We start from the raw sequence: 17,829 nt of genomic DNA on the forward strand, positions 1-17,829 counted from the left end.
GGACTCCTCCTCTGCTCTCCCCATAGATAGTTTAAGGTAGATGCGGGCTCTGCTGCATCAGTTGTTTGTCTTCCATTGGTGTCAGCAGAGATACAGGGCAGAAACATGAGACATGACCACAGACCCAAAGAGGAGCTGAAATTTGGGAGCATGGTGATTATAAAAATCATTTGAAAAAGTATGGAAGAAATGAGAATCTCATTAATAGACGTGTAGATCATGTTGGCAGATAAAGGTCATAAGGCCTATCCAGTTTGCCGATCTCCATCTCCCATCCTACTTCCCACAGATCTTAATCTTTGGCATTATATTTCTTTTGCTTATCCCCGGAGGTCCCCAGCACTTGTCCAATGCTGCTTTGAAATATGACACTTTTTTTTTTTTTGTCTTTGTCAACGTTGATTGGAAGTTGTTCCACGGATCTATAACAGTTTCCGTGAAGAAATATGCCCTCAGATTGCTCCAGAGTCTTTCCTTTTTCGTCCTTATCCTGAAAAAGGCCTGCCTCTGGCATTATTTCTTGGAGGTATTTGAAAGTTTCTCATTCCCCTTCTTCTAGAGTATACATGTAGGAACTTAAATCTGTCCCTATCTGTTTTGTGGATAGATTATTGCTCATTTTGGGGTAAATAATCACACTAGCCGTGTTGTTGCGAGCCCCTCGTAGTTTTTACCTGTGGTGTTTGGACCAATACTCAAAGCAAAAGTATGAAGGTAGTTTTTTTGCTTTGGATTATTATCCCTGGAATAATTACCCACACTTTTCCATCCAAAACAATACCCTTAGGTTTGTTTGTTCAAAGCTATGGGGGGTGTTATCTCCCTGACCAAAATCCACCCTTGGGAACACCTCAAAACAAGGCAGGTGGAGTATGCGCATTGTTGAACAGGCATAGGTTTACTCACATTGAGAGCTGCCTCCTGCGTATAAAACACAGTTTTCCCCCCAGGGAATAGCTTTCATTACTGCCCTCTCCAGTAACTGCCCTCTGAACTCACTCCATACTGTCTGTTTGAAGATGCAGTCTCCAAAACTGGATGCCACGCTCTAAATGAGATCTCCCCAAAGATCTGAGTGGTATTGTCACCTTTATTCTACTGATTTCCTCTCCTTGCGCACCCTAGCATCCTTCGAGCTTTTGTAATTGCAATATCACATTGGTCATTGAATATGATGATCCTCAGATCCTGCTCTTGTTTATTACACAGAACTTCTTCCCATATTTTGTACTGTACCTTTGGGGTTCTGCTACCCAAATGCATGATCTTGTACTTTTTAGCATTTGATTTTAGTTTCCAAACGCTGGACCATTCCTCAAACTTCCTTAAATCATCCTCATCTTTTCTGTGCCTTCTGGGGTGTCTTCGCTGTTGCAGATTTTAATGTCATCTGCAGAAAGACATAACTTTACGCCCCTTAGCAATGTCTCTTCTGTAAATCTTGAACAGAACTGGACCCAGGACCAATCTCTGTGCAATTCTTCTGGTACCCCGTTTCCTGGGAGTTGAACTCCATTAACCCGGGCATGATGATTGCAATCTCAGTCTCTCAGATTTGTCACTAGGGGTCTTCCAATTCTTGCATTACAATGATAATAGTTTTTCTTTCTGTGGCTTGTAGGTCTTTGCAGCTCTGAGCCACAGCTAAAATTAGGCTTGGGAATTCAAACTGACAAAATGTCATGAAAACATCTCTTTGGAGCAATGAAACATGACACATGTTCATGTGAATGGATGTTTCTCTCCTTTTTGGGAAGAACGTATTTCTGGTTGATCATCTGTAGCAAGGAGTCTATGTATCTCTTGATGACAGCTGTTCATTCTATGTTAGATCACTACTGTAAGTGTTCAGACCTAATATTTCAATTTACTTGAAGTACAGTACTTAATCCAGACAACATTTGAATCAGGAAGATTTAGAAGAGATTGGAAAAACGTAAATCATTTAAGCTAATCCTGTCTATTCAAGAAAGAAGTATTTGAGGTCTTTGCTAACATTTACTGCTGAATTCCAACTGAGTATAAAAATGGCATTTCATAAGTTTATCGGACCATCTGATAGCTTCTAAAAAGAGATGGAAAATATAATATTAGTGAAAATATAATGTAATATTAGTGAGTAACATATGGGTAAGAGGAGGCACAGTGAGAGAAGACTATGTGCAGTCACAAAAATATCTGCAGAACATCATCAAAAAGAAATTGACCCAGAGTTTTACTAGGCTCATGGATGTGGGCTGTAGCTAGTCCACACCACTTACAAAATGGATGTTTTTATGGAAATAAAATACAGTTGAGACTCTATAAGTGATCTGACAGATGTTGTATCCTAGATCCTTAAAAGCAATTATTCTTTTGCAGTCTGATTACTCTTGAGTGTTTAAGTTCCTGGGTGCATGTTAAGTCATTTCCTGTGCTAACCTCAATTATAACAGGTCTTTCACAACCAATTCTTTATAGACTTCCTGTAGAATTAATTTAATGCATGGATTTACACATGCACTCAAATCTATGCCCCTACGTGGACAAACATTGATTTTAGCCCAAGATGGACAGGAAATGGAGAACACTATTTACTCCCTATTAGATAAAGGTTGTATCTGAACTATCAAGATATTATCTTCTATTGGTGCAGAGCAATAAAGCAGCTTTTAATCTTCAGCATGGACAGAACACACATTCAAAAGAGATGACAACTTGAATCTTGAGCTTTGTTTTCAGGAAATCACTCACTGTTAGAGAGCGTGCGTGTGTGTGTGTGTATATATATTAGAAGATTGGTACAGAAAGTTACAGATTCCTGCCCTGAGGGTCTTACAGTGAAGATGAAAAGCGATATCCTGGGTTCAAATACATGAAGGGAACAGTGGAGAGTCAAGTCAGTGTGACACCCACCAATGAGATAGTAAAGAGCTGGATTGGAAAAGAAAAGGGGAAGAGATTATTGAATGCCTTTAAAATAAATGTTTTGATGACTTTATTGAAATACTCAAGGAATGTCTTCATTTTGCTCGGGTCAAGAATCTGGTTCTCTCTGTTATCTTTTGCCACACTTAATTCCCGTCTCCATTGGCTAATTATTTAAATGCCAGTTTTCAGCCTCCTCGCAGATGAGGTCAGCTCTAGACTAACTGGCATCCTGTGCCAAAACTGAGATTGGCGGCTCTAACCCCCAGCCAGAATACAAGCACAAGTAGTTACTTATTTACAAAATATATTTAAGATAAAGATGTCAAACAGAAAATAAAGCAGGTTTGAAATAAAAAAACCAAAACAAAACAAAAAAAACCCCTCATCCATCCTTCAGTATACGAAAGTTCCAGCTCTATTCCCACAGCTGGGAGGTAGCTCTGCACAAGAAAATGGTGCCAGCTGAAAAAAGTGGAATACAAGCGCTACATCAGACTTCCAAATACCGGCAGGTGGGGCAGAAGTGCCTGGAGATCGCTCCTGCCCATTTTCAGATTTTGGACCCACGGGGGTAAGATGGGTTCGAAGAGGAGGTGTCAATGCTACCACCCCTAGGTTTGCACACCTGGTAGTGTTGGGCCTGCCCAGGGCTTAAAGGCCCACTGCTACTTTTGCAGGGCCTGCAAGCTAATTTTCAAAGACGAGCTCCCTGCAGTGTTTTTCCTTAGAGGTGCCACAAGGGGCAGAGGGAGCGAAGTGATAGTACAGGGGAAAAGGAGAAGGAGGAGAGGGAAGGTTGAAGAGCAGGGTAAGAGCTGTTACTGAGGTGACCCCCCAGAATTTGAATTTTATTTTGTATGGGAAGTTAGTGAGGGGCCTGTATCTTGGAGAGTGCATCCCTTTTCCTTGTATTCAGGAATTTACAGTCCTGCTTTGCATTGCAAAATCAAGATAAACCCTAGAAAGGAAATCAGACACAAGGTACAGTAAATACAGCTCGACCTGCCTTTGTTGGACAAGACACATCTGCTTTGCCTCAAACCCTGCCCACAGCTGAGCTGGGAGTATATGGCTGGTGCAGGGGCTGGCCTGTCAAACATGAGAGAGAGTGGCAGAGAAGGGGGAGGGGGACCTCGATATAGAGCTGACCTGTACCATTTTAAAAATGATGTTGCATTCTTGCTGTATGAATTTGCAGGTTTATGGAACGTGCGACAGTGAGTTAATGCAACCTGTCTGTCTGTCTTTGTTGGGGGGATTTGTTGTTTCTTTTGTCACTTGTTAGCTAGAAGAGACAGATGAAGCTGAATGCCTTCCTTCTTGGACTTGCCTGAGCCCACCCGGAGAATCAGTGGCAGAGGGGGGGTCCTGAGCTCATGGCGCAGTTACTTCGGAATCTTGTCTGGACTGGGCCTCTCCTAGTGTGAGGGGATTGGGGTGGGAGAGGAGAAGAGTTTCTTTTAGCGTACCATACACACACACTTTTTTTTTTTCTTTATCGCCACGCTCTATTCAGCTCTTATTGCAGGCCGCCACCTGCCTGATCTCCTTTGGTGCAATTTTCAGAAGTCCTTGGGCCCTAGGACCGAAGCATTTTGGAAATAAACACAAAATGAGAGAAAATCTTTAGTACCTGGGCCCTCTTATTCCTTCTGTATATTCCAGGAGAAAGAAACTTTGCTGTGGTGAAGAACTCTTCTATTAGGCAGTCGAAAGCAAGGCCAGGTACTTAAGACTCTGGGCTCAGGCCGATAGGGACCCCACCCCAGGATTTTGATGATTAATTTCAACGGTCATGATCAGGCCCCCCGTGTCTCTCCCAAGAATGACCTATTAAAGCAGGACACTAGCGTAACCAAGATTCTGCTGGCCTTATAACGGGCAAGTTTAAACAGCCACGACTCTGCCTTTCTCACCCCTCTTCCTCATCATCCCACTGATTCTCATCCCCTCAACTCCTCTCATATTTTCCCATCTCCTCCAATCTACTTGGGTTTACTAATCATCCTCGCTATGACTCGCTCTTCCCCCCCCCCAATAACTAATTCCATAATGGGCCGAGTAGGCGCGCACAGCTACTCATATAAAGTTACACCTCCTCTTTTAAGGGCATCACTCAGACGCATGCCTGCCATTTTTGCCGCCTGGAAAGTCCATGTTTGGTTTGCATACAAGTATGCAGGCAATAGAGGGTTATGTGATTACGTTTACACACACTCCGCCCCAGGCTATTTTAGCACAGCTCTGATGGCTGACTCATTCAATGCTCCTTTAGAGTCAGAAGTAGTTCTGGAAGACTGGAGACGGGCGGATATGGTTCCTCTTCACAAAAGTAAGGAGGAGGCTGGGTGAGAACTAAAGGCTCGTTAGTCTGCCCTCTGTGGTGAGTAAATTAATGGAATCCTTGCTAAAAGAGAGGATAGTGCAGTTCTTAAATAGAATACAAGATCCTGGGCAGTCTCATCAGATGAATCTGATCAATTTCTTTGGGTGACTAGAGAACTGGATCAGGGAGAGCATTATATGTAGTGTATTTGGCTTTCAGTAAGGCCTTTGACATGGTTCTGCATTGGCAACTTATAAATAAATTGTGCGCCCTTTTTTTGGGCCCTAAAGTAACTGACGGTTAGAAACTGGTTGAGCCGGAGTGGTAAATGGAGTTCACTGCAAGGAGTGAAGCATGTGCTGCAGGAATCTGTCCTTGGATCGGTTCTTTTCAAGATTATTGAGGAAGGTCCATTGGGAAAGGTTTGTCTTGTGGATGACAGAAGTGTTTTCAACCGACTAGACACCCAGAAAGATGTGGAAAACATGAGGCAGTATCTAATGAAGCTGTCACTGTTGACAAATCCCAAATAATGATGAACAGGTGACAGGTTTCTTCGTGTTCACATTAGCTAAAAAAGCAGGGTCGTGCCTTTCACCTGCAAAAACCCAAGGGAGTGGTACAGTAAAGAGACAAAGTTCTTCTATGCACGAAACAAGAGCAGGATCTGGAGATGATCATATATGATAATCTGAAGGTGGCCAAACAGATGGATAACATGAAGGCAGAAGCCAGAAAGATGCTTTGGTGTACAACCAGAGGAGTGGTCAGCAGAAAAAGGAAGGTGCTGATGTCCCTGTATAGGTCTCTGGTGAGACCTCATTTGGAATACTGTGCACAGTTCTGGAGACGACATCTTCAACAGGATATACACACAGAACTGTGGATATAACGGTCTATAAATATTTCAAATACATTATATAGATTGGATAGAGTTGGTTGAGAAGGGTACCTACTAAAATGATCCATGGTCTTCATTGTAAAGCATATGGGGAAAGACTTAAAGATCTAAACACATGTACCCTAGAGGAAAGGAGGGTTAGGGGAGATGTGAGAGGACATTTAAATACCTCCAAGGTAAAAATGTACAGGGGGTGAGTCTCTTTTTCAAGGGAAAGTAGGCTCTGAAACAAGGGTCATGGGATATGGGTGAAAGAGGGTAGAATCTTGAGTAATCTTAAGCAATATTTCTTTACATAAATGGTGGTGAATGCATAGAATAGCCTCCCAGTGGAGATGAGGATAGTATCCAAATTCAAGAAAGCATGGGACAATCATAGTAAATCTCTGAAGGAGTGGTAGGGATTGTAGAGCTAAGCAATTATTGTGGATGGGCAGGCTAGATAAGTCATTTGGTCCTTTTTCTACTGTCATGTGTCTGTGTTCTCCTGCATGCTGCCTGGGAGGGGAGTGGCTGGCGCAAGAGAATAGGGTTTCTTCTTTTCTCCCCTCTTTCTGTTCCAACCTTACCCCCTCCCCATGGAGGGGAGGGACTAGATTAGGGAGCAGAGTAGCTACGCTGCAGTTTCTGCCTCAGGACCACTGTCTGCCCCACCTGTTCATTGCAGGTTGCCTGGAGGAGAATGGACAGCCCCCTGCTGCTTGCTCCAGCCTATGTCAGAGAGTTGAGCCACAAGCTCAACTCTCTGACATAGCCACCCCTGCAGACCTTGCCACCCTTTCAAAATCAGACTATGTTTGCAGAATGGACACTAATGTACAGTGAAATTGAGACAGTAAACTGGCTTACATGTAGGCTCATTACCTCTGCCAGCAGAAGCATTCAGGAATCTTGACTTATTACATCCCAGTGAGTGAAATTAAGCAATGATTTGGTTGGTATGAAACCATATCACATTGACAGGGAGCATGTGCACAAACAATTTTATTAAATAACTTCTAATTTTTTTTAGTTTTTGAAAGAGCATCAGAATGCCCCATTAAAACTTTTTCCATGGCGGGGAAGAGTCAAGATTGCAGCATAACAGCTCACTGCTGCGTTTGTCTGCTGCTGATTTCCTTGTTCTAAGGTGCTTCCTAAAACGTAAGGGCCGTCTGAGGATTTTCTCCTCCCAATCGGCTGCTTTAGTGCCTGGTCAGCAGATGCTTGATTTTGGGGTGATCTGTGAGTCTTGAGATGGAGTCGGGGCTTGAAACTCCAGTTGGAGTCCAGCAGCAGCGAGATCCTGACTCCCAGGGTCTCGATTTTATGCTTTTGCCCCCCCCCTCCCCCCCAGAGCACCTGCCTCCGAGGCAGCCTGCAGTACAGGGATCCTTGCTTGCTGGTCAGGTGATGGGTGGTGATGTCACGGTGAGCGGGACCGAGATGGAAATGCTGCAGGAAGGAGGCACCGCAGCGATTGTAGTATGTGGAGTGATGACCGGTGCGGAAATGCTGGTTCCCAGTGCCATCAGAGGTTCCCAGCTGGGATAACGTTCAGCTGTCAAGCAGACCACTACCACCGCTGGTACGATCCTTGGAGATTTTGCTGGACAGCACATGCTCAGTGCTCAAACGGGTAGATAATGCCATCTGTAACTGTGCTTCAGATATCTGCCTTTTGGTTAAGGGTGTTGCAGGAATGTGCAAATCTGAAATGGAAGATATTGCTGGCTTGAAAGGAAAGGTGAAAGCTATGGCCTCTGAGGTCCAGGCGATTCAGGACTTGAATTTGATGTTAGTTCAACATAAATGTTCTTATGCACCATGTTTTTAACTAGACATTTGAATTTAAGATTCCTTAATTTTCCTAAAGCTTCTTTGCTTTCTCCTTGGGGTTTACTTAAGAAATATGGTTTGTAAATTTTGGGAATCTCGGAGGCAAACTTTCTACTCTTGAACAAAGTTTTTTTGGGTTTTTTTTCTTGCCATCTGGACCGAGGTCCAGGGAAATCGCGGATTCCCCTATTGCCCCAAATTCTCAAGCTCGAGTTGGATGTTTCTGCTTTATTGCGTAGTTCAGAAACCGGTACAGTGCCACTTCTGCTTGTGAACAAGACTTACATGTGGTTTTGACATCGTTTTTCTGCAAATCTCAGGCTTTGTTTTATGGTAAAAGTTTGGGTGTATCAAACTGCACAGGCTAGGAGGAGATTATTTCTGGTTATGCTTCGAGGTGTTTTCTTTAGGCACTATATTTATTTTTTCTTAGATAATTCCAGTAAATGTGTAATTAGATAGAATCATAACTGGTTTGGAGAGAAGAAATTATTTCTTCATCAGAAACAATTAGAAGTGAGCACACAGTTGCTCCGTAACAGGTATTCTATATATTTATAAATTTGGGGCCTTTCTTGCTTCTTTTTTCTTCATTTTTTTTCCTCCCTCTTAGATTGGGGACTAATGTAATGGGACTTTGTTACAGAATATGCTTTTTTTTTCCCCTTTATGTATGATATTCTATATTTTCTTGCCAAGATTATTCTTTTTTGTTGTAAAAGGAAATTATAAAAACAAAGTTAAAAAACCCCCCCCCAAGACTTTTTACATTACTGATTTAAGTGTGCATAGTTTTCATAACAATATTTTAAAACAATGAATTTTAAATATCTGCCAAGCAAAACTAAATTGGGTAGCAGCCATATTCAAACATTAATTTTTATTAGCTTTATGATATATGGGATTCATTCAACCTAAAACGAACATGTGGTATAAAAAATGTACTCTTCTTTTTCAATCTCCAACTTCCAGCCCGTTGTCCGTGGATAATTTGGCGCACCAGGTGCCCTGTCAGCAGGACCTATGTTTGAAGAACTGATTAGCCAAAATCGATTAATCCCTGCCCCCCTTACAAAGGATGTCCTAGGTCATTTCATGTCCATAGAGTGCGCTACGCTGCCCAAGGCAGCGCCATCACTCAAATAGCTTCTCCCCCTCCCCCTCCCCCACACCCTATCCTGCCATGCATATTTTCCATCTTATCAGTATCTCTGTGAAAGGTACTCCCTGCTTGGGATGAGATCTATTCAAGGAGTGCCATTAGCAATCACATGGAAGCCATTTAAGGCCAGATCAAGTACTGCCTAATGCCAGCTGTCTGTCATCCAGGGAGCCAGTTGAACTTGGAACTTAATAACCAGTCAAGGCGTCCATCACTTCTAGATGCCTGTGTTCCTCACACAGCTTTCTGCCTCATTAGTTAATGCGCCAGTGTTGTCTTTCAGTGGAGTCCTTCAGGGACTCACCCAAGGGAGTAGGGTTTTTTTTGTTTGTTTGTTTTATTAAAGGTGAGCAATATGAAGTATTCAGAATTATGTGCTGAATCCTGCCTGTTCTTACTTGCATGGTTATATCCTGAAGCTCTCCATATGTTCCCTCCTAAAGCCGTGTTGGCCATGACTACAAAAGCCGTGCAAATATATCTGTACAAATAGCACTATTCCAATATCCTTCTTGTTATGTTTCTTTGCCCTGATTGGAATCTTTACAAGCTACAAAAGGTACTGGTGATTTATTATTTTCTGTAACCTTTTCCTTTAGGAATTTGTCTTCTTGTCCGAAAGGCTGCTGCATGATTCTGCTTTGAAAAAGAAAATTGTGTCAAAGGCGAAAGCGTATGTGAAGAATTGCCACAGCTGGGAAAGAGAGAGGGAAACCTATCAGCATCTCATCCTGCAGCTCCAGTGAATCCCCAGATAACGAAGGCCACAGCTCTAACTTTCTTATTTATCATTGCCTCAAAGAATAGACTTATTGTTTTATTTTTTAAGGATATCGGTTTACAACCCCCCATAGGAATAATCTGATGTTCGTTGGGTGACATCATGTGGCTGGAATAGGTTTCAAGCTTCTGTGGTTTTTCTGTGACATTTCCTTCTACCAATACTCTACATCTGAGTCCATTTTGCCATCGGTTATTTTCTTTATTTCCACAACTTCTATTCTGCTGATCCAACCAGTCTCAGCAGGTTACAGTCAACATCCACATTATGTTTTGTGGTGCATAAAGCTTTGTTATACTTTAAACACGCCAAAGCAACTCCAAAGCAGCAGTGCTCTACTTTTACTTTTTTTTTTAATTACATGTACTATGCATGTTGGCCTGTTATGGCTCTACCATCTGCTCATGCTGTAACCCCTGTGTAGCATATAACAGCAGCATATGTGGCACAGATGAATCAGGCTATTTTCAATATTTAATATTCTGTATCGTTACACAGCTCAACAGAGAAGGAAGAGCCATTTTCTCAACTTTTCTAAGTCATCGGAAACATACATATTGTAGGTTATAAATCTGTAGTAATGGGTTACTCAGGTTTTCACTCTTTGATTTTATTTTAGAATCATTATATGTTGGTGGTAGGCCAAAACCTTCAGAGGGCGTAATGCACGATTGCAAAACAAAAAGAGCACCAAGTGTTTTAATTTAAAGGGCTTTCTACTTAATGTGGAGGCAGTAGGGGCAGTTTTCAAACTGCCCCTCTGGGAGGCAAAGCCTCCACGTATTTTATTACCTGCAGACTTTATCCCCAGCTCCAAGGAGAAAGTGTATACATAGCTCTACTTGGAAACTTGCTGTGGATACAACATAGCTGTGGATCTTTGTACCTCCTTTGGGAAGATTTTATAAGGAAAATAACCTTCATAGACATGAAAATGTAATCGGTGGAAGCATGTTTTTCCTAGTCCTGCCCAAAACATGCCCCAGCAAACAGCTTTCCTAAATGTGGCTAAAAGTACCTGCATTATGGGATAGTGTATATAACTTTTATCCGTAGTGAGGCAAGATAGTTTTCAGACAGACAATTTCCATTGATAAATTGATATTTATCCCCCATAAATGGCTTTGGCTTTGATAAATTGGTAGCGCTGTGAAAGATACTCCTCTGAATTGCTTCACTCTTGGTATGGTCCATGGGACTGTCAACACCCCAGCTAGTCTGATCAAGTGAGAGTAAATGATAGAATAAGACTCAGAACCAATGTCAGGAAGTATTTCTTCACGGAGAGGGTGGTGGATGCCTGGAACGCCCTTCTGGAGGAAGTGGTGAAGACCAAAACTATGAAGGATTTCAAAGGGGTGTGGGATAAATACTGTGGATCCATAAAGACTAGAGGATGTAAATGAAGAGAAGAGGCAGGGGGTGGCTTCAGGAATGACAGCTACTACCTGGAGATTAATACCCTTATTCAATAAACATACACATGGTTAATGCGACTCCAACATTGCTCTATGCTTCAAGGGCAAGAGGAAATGTGGAAAAAAGGATTTGCATTCACAAAAAAGCGGGGGAGTAGCTTGCTTGTTACGGTGGTTACTACCCCAAATCAGATAAGCCTGATACTTCACTTTTGATGCATATCCAGCATAGCTCTCTGCTTTAACGGCAGGGGGAATGAAGAAAAGATGATTTATATTCAGACAACTAACAAGGACTGAATTACATAGTCTGGTTAAACAAATAAGCGTGGGAGTAGCTTGTTTATTGCAGCAGTTACTACCCCTAACCAATTAAGCTAGATTCTTCACTTTAGATGCAGCTCCAGCACTGCTCTCTACATCAGTGGCGGGGGTGGAAGGTAACTAGAACCAAAAAGTTACTAATAAGGGACAAGTGTAACAGATAAGTATGAGAGAAAAAAAGGCCATTTGGTCGTCTTCTGCCATCATTTCTATGTTTCACTGAGTTATCATGATGCTGCTATTTCGTAAGGCATACAAGGAGCCACCGGAGTAAATGACAATGCTGTAAAATTTCGGATCATGCTGAATGAAATCTATTCCAAGCTGCCACCAGTGACTCAGCGGCAATGCTATGTCATGCGGAGGGTCCCATGTTAGGTCTTTCACTCGCCCCACATTGGCTGGGAGATGCTGGGGAGGAGGGAGTCGCGCTCATCACTTAAGGGTAACACCTCGTGGCTGGATTTAGGATCAGTGAATGCAGCTTTTCTGGAAAGAGCCCTGCTGCATGTATCCCTGGTTGATATAATGACCAGACTTAACTATATAGGGGGGAGGGGCTATAAGAGGAGGGAAAAAATCCCCAGCCAAGTTGCGAATGAAAGCTCATGGCACCAGGATCCCAACCCTGGTTCTGACTGAGTTCAAAGCCCAAAAGCAGCAGGAGAAGATTACTGGCTCTTTAAAAAAAAAAAAAAAAAAAAAAAAAAGAAATCATTCCAAGGTAGACACTTCTGTGTTTGACCTACTTTCTACACCTTTGCAATTTTTATAATATTTTCTTATCCACAGTGAGCTAAATTTTCAATGAGCGTCTATCTGAAAAGTTATGCCTATGTTTCTGAGCCCATATAAAATGCGCCAACTTTCAAGCACCAGGTGCACGCCTTCAGTTGACTCTGAAAATTGGTTGCAGCTGAATGTCCGTGTTTACATCTGTGCACATACCTTTTGAAAATATAAGCTGTGTGCATACATGGAATACGTGCCCCTGAAATACCCTCTCTTTATCAGCAAAGTTTGGGTGGCATTATAATCTTTTATGCTTGCAGGGGCCTTAAAATCCACTTACTCATGTCGGGCTGACTTGTATGCATCAGTTCTGTTTTTAATCTGCATAAAAGGCAACTTAAGTCTTTGAAAATGTAGCCCAACGTCGGTAACTTTTAAACAGCTACACAGGTGGACGTGCATATGCTGGCTTGCGCAAATGGATGAGATAATTTTATAGCATATGCACACGTTGATAAAATCAGCTGTATGCGCGTACTTGTGTGCAAAATTGTATATGGGCGTGTGCATATGCGCGTAAATGCCGGCTCTACCGTGTAAAAACGCATGCCGATACAATAGCCCTTTTTCCCAGTTTGTTCCCAGTTAATGGATCGGGCTTCCTAACCCCCCCTCCCCCACTCATTATGTAGCCTTCCTTTTAACACCGCCCCTTAGAACCCTGCTGACTCGCCATATTGTTTTTTTTAATATTAGTACTTGGACGCCATCTATAGCAGAAGTAAAGTTACATGGCAGGGGAACCTGGCGTGCGCTTGTGTGCGTAGATACATGCACGTTTCAAGGCAACTTCCAGGATTGCCATGTCCTGCCCATGCTCCGCCCATTTCCCGGCCCTTTTAAAAAAAATTTTTATTTGTGTGCGTACCAGGAGAAAGGCGGTACTCGCGCGCTTTTTAAAATCCGCACAGGGCGCGCCGACCTGAGATACATGCGTATATCCCGGCTTTGGCGCGCATAGGGCTTTTAAAATTCACCTGAATATGTGCAATATACTTGGAATGGAAAAGTTTTTAAAAGCTTTATTACGCAAATTTATATGATGATTGATACAATCGTAGGAATACGGAACTGGTTCTGTAATTCAGAGTTTGATACATTTAACAAAAATCACGATAAATATCTGAAAATTTAGAGGAATTCTGAAATAATGATGTGCCATCAGTGTACATAGTTTAAATAATACTGTTAATGATAGTTTAAATGATTGTAATACCCTGTCACTTGCAATTCAAATGTAAACAGTTGGTGTATGATTTTCAAAGAGTGCATCTTATGTTCAAGGATTAAATTTCCTACATTATCTGAAAAGAAAAAAAAAATCCACAAAAAATCTTGTGCAAAAAATAAAAAAATGCAATGTGACTTTTCCTCCGTCCTTAAATCTGGCCTAGTGAAGGAAGCTGTGCAGTCATTTAGAACAACGTTGGAAACCCCAACAATGGTGGTTGTTTCATGCTATTTCCACGCTGAAATGACTCAAAAGATGTCCACATTTTCTTTTGCACATTTTAGCGCTTGCTAAAAACACAGACATGAAATCAAACTAAAAAGATAGTAAAAGAAAAGAGAAACGAGATGAAAATATTTTCTCCATGTACAGCCCTCCTAGCGAATAGAATAATAAATGGAGAGGGAGTCTTTGGCTCCCAGGACCCTATACTACCAGCTCCTCCTGGCAGGTAAAACACTTCAATTTTGCAAGGGTTAATTCAATATGAATGTGTTTAAATCAATTGTGAAAACAGACTTTAAAAACAACTGCACTTTACATAAGAACATAAGGCTTGCCATACTGGGTCAGACCAAGGATCCATCAAGCCCAGCATCCTGTTTCCAACAGTGGCCAATCCAGGTCATAAGTATCTGCCATGCGCATCTTATAAAATCTGATGGCTGCACGCACATGGGGGTGGCGACGCAACCACGGCTCCCCCAGTTCCCATCAAGTCAGGCACTTTGTATGTATCCCCGTTCATTCATGAAAAAGGCTTATTTGCGGGGCCAGATTTTCTCACAGAGAGGGGGTTGTTAACCCCGTGTCAAATCTCTGGCTGATACAGATTGCCTGACTTGTGCCTTACACACTGCACCTACCCTTGGGAAAAAAGGTAAGATTATCTGCAAATATTGGCATCTCTTACAACTACAGCCAGTGTTTAAAGAACTTTATTTATTTATTTATTTAGTAATTCTTATATACCGATTTTTCATGCGAGCATATCAAATCTGTTTACAGTAGTTATCAAATATTAATTTAATAATATTTGCATTTCCAAAAGAAGGAAGTAGATACATAGTTTCATAATGTAAATAAATAAAATAGTAAACTAAAAAAATAGTAAGCTAAATAATCATAAAATTTAAATAATTAGAGAGGCAGTATAATAAGAGTAGAGATAATAAAATAAAAAATAATAAACATTACCTTGGTATAAAATCAGTAGTTTGAAATCATTAAGTTAACAGCTCTTGGAAGTTTGTTTGAATAGCCAATTTTTAATGCCCTTTTTAAATAATTTAATGTCTGTTTCCAATTGTAATTCCTGTGGTATAGAGTTCAATAGTTGGGGTCCAGCAATATAGAGAGTTCTTTCTCTTACATTATTTAGATGCGCAATTTTAGGGGAAGGAATTGGCAACATCCCTGTTCCAGTTGATCTAGTAATGCTTGAAGGGATATGGAAATGAAGTTAACCATTCAACTGCCCCATTTCGCCTTCACACGGGGGAAGTACCTCCGGGATTTCCTGGTTCACTCGATTTTCAACAAGAAACCCCTTGGATTCAGACTGCTCGACCCAGGTACACCCCCTGTGTGGGGACTGCTCTGTCTGTCCCAACTCTATGCAGACTTCAAGAATCAGTATTACCTTGATCATACATTTTATCTCCGTTCTGAAACCACCTGTTATAAAATCTGATGGCCTTGCGACTTGCATGCAAGGGGGGATTTTATCAAAATATGTGTGGCGATGCGATCGGGCTCTCCCCCCAGTTCGCTCCAATTAAGGAGTGGACTGGGAGAGAACTTGCCTATCCCTAATCCTACCCGTCCTACCTCTTCCCCTCTACTCCCCGGCTTCTAACCTAACCCTTCCTATCCCTAATGTTTTTTTTATTTTAATACTTACTCCCCCCCCCCGGACAGAAATAATCTCCGCGCGCCGGCTGGCTGCCTGCACACACGACCCTGGGACAGCAGGTAATGACCATGTCCTGGCCCGCGACTTTGGCACGTAACTGGGGTTAGGTGTGGGGCCGGGCCCATTCTAAACTGTGCAAGGCCCAGCTACGCCCATAGCCCCCGTTTTTTTATGTGTGAGGCCCTTTTAAAATCGGGCTGAAAATGCCAATTTAACCAATGTTGAATCAGTCCTAGCCACACATTTTATTAAAATTCATACGAGTAGAATGTATTGTAAAATCATTTAAAAATATAGGATATGTTATTACCAAATATAAAACAAACGGGGAACTGTTACTGAAAAGTCATGCAGAATGCTGAAAATCCGGGGATATCATGACTTGTCTCTCCCGGTCCCCATCTGTAAAATACCACTGTTTGGATCAGCTTTATTAGGGTGGCTTCCCATGTAAAACGGGAGTTAACGGTTAATAAAATGCGGGCTTAAGTAGCGTGGTTGTCAAATTAGTGCACTTGAATGCATGGAAATAAAAATTAATAAAAACAAAAACTCTATAAGGTGATATTTTCTTTTTATTGGACAAACTAATCCATTTCTTGTCTAGTTCTCGGGAGCTATTACTGTCTTCCTTAGGCCAGAATAGAAGAGAGTATTAGCTCCTGAAAGCTAGCCTCTCTCTCTCTCACTGCGCACGACAAACGACCCCAGCTCCTCAAAGAAATACATACCCAAAAACGCTCTGTGCCTTGCCCGTACCACTTCTCATCTCATCAGTCCTTTCAAAACTGCTGCCCTTACTAGCTATTCTGTCGTCTCGCTCAGTTCTGGTGCTCTAGGTCACTACCTACCCTGCCCAATGCTTCTGCCCTGTGTTCTGATGAAAAGTCTAAAGTTAACATCAAAAACCATTTTCCTAGACTTGCACTGGCTGTAGGAAGTCCTATAAGCATATTTAAAGTTAAGTGCGATATTTTTGCCATATGGGAACCACATAAGTATTTATTACAAAATGATGTACTGCACAGTGCAGAATTTCACAAAGGAAATTGAGGGTTATTTCTGTTCTTCATGGGTTAAGTACTGCAATAATAAGTATTGTTACTTTTACGGGTCTGCAAATATGGAAAAGCTATGTCATCATTGCAGTCTCCATCCTGGGTCATACCTCATCTTTATTTCTCTGTCTGCCCAAGCAGCACATGGTCTATCTATCCTGAGGCACTTATTATGCAGCTGACATGGTTTGTGATTAACTGCAGGTACCTTCTGGGCATTCAGGTCCAGCTGAGCATGTAGGATTCGGTGCATGAACCCCACAACATATTGTCTCAAATTCAGGGAACATTCTATTTGGTCTTCTTCACTTGTCCCCATTCCACCTTCCTAGCGTCCTGTAGATTCTGTTAGTCACAGCTACACCTACTTGTGTGTCCTCCCTTCTCCAAACGTTTGGGGATTTTTAAAGCGTGCAACTTGGTCATGCCTACGTTAGGAGTAGAGAAGTATTTTAACCTGACTTTGAATTTTCCTCTGATAGAATCAAGGGATACCTGCTGCCTCACTGGGTTGATTCTGTTGCCATGGAAGCTAGCATTCCTCTTCTTGCATCTCTACATTTTACGCTTGTTTTAATTTAGGAGGGGGCTGTACTGATGATAATGGAAGTGAAATATGTTAACTTTTGACTTTTCCTCATGGTCTGGCCAGATCTACATGAGTATCTATCAACACATAAGGACATACATATGTTTATTCTCACAAATATCTCATATCCTCTTGTACTAATTATTTTTTCATTTTTTATATAATTAGTTATATTTATGGAATTACTTAATCCTATTTCGTAATACATCATAATCAATTCTCAAAATAGCATAAATTAATCTAAACAATATTCCAAAAATAGTGTTTGCTAAAAAATGATATATTAACCATTTGAATTAAATAATTTCAAATTTATTTATCTTCATTTGCAAGCAACTATCTTAACATGTGGATACCCTAAACATCCCCAAAATATTCATAAATATACATAACATATACCCATAAAATACATATATCCATTCATTCATACCATACACACTCACTTAAAATACCCACCCATCATATTGCACATTTCCCATAAACATTTATAATGAGAAAATACAGTACACGAGTATTACAAAAATACAACTTCAGACATCAATTTCATACATTTTCAATATCCATTGAACACAGCGGGATTTTTTAACACTCAATGTGTTATAAA

At 41.4% G+C, this 17,829-nt stretch overlaps 1 protein-coding gene across 3 annotated transcripts in view; it reads left to right on the plus strand.

Annotated features, from left to right (window-relative positions):
- The window catches only part of GLT1D1 (glycosyltransferase 1 domain containing 1), a 100,383-nt gene extending 90,035 nt beyond the window's left edge, over window positions 1–10,348 (plus strand). For 2 of the 3 annotated variants that reach the window (XM_029619700.1, XM_029619699.1), the window contains one exon: window positions 9,717–10,348. In XM_029619700.1, the coding sequence (XP_029475560.1) occupies window positions 9,717–9,863 (147 nt within the window). In that variant the 3' untranslated portion in view covers window positions 9,864–10,348. The remainder of the gene's footprint in view (window positions 1–9,716) is intronic. The other variant, XM_029619703.1, reaches the window with a different exon arrangement.
- The last annotated feature ends 7,481 nt before the right edge of the window (window positions 10,349–17,829 follow it).

This window comes from Rhinatrema bivittatum, chromosome 11 (genome assembly GCF_901001135.1).
Source record: "Rhinatrema bivittatum chromosome 11, aRhiBiv1.1, whole genome shotgun sequence".
In the NCBI taxonomy this organism is placed as follows: Eukaryota; Metazoa; Chordata; class Amphibia; order Gymnophiona; family Rhinatrematidae; genus Rhinatrema; species Rhinatrema bivittatum.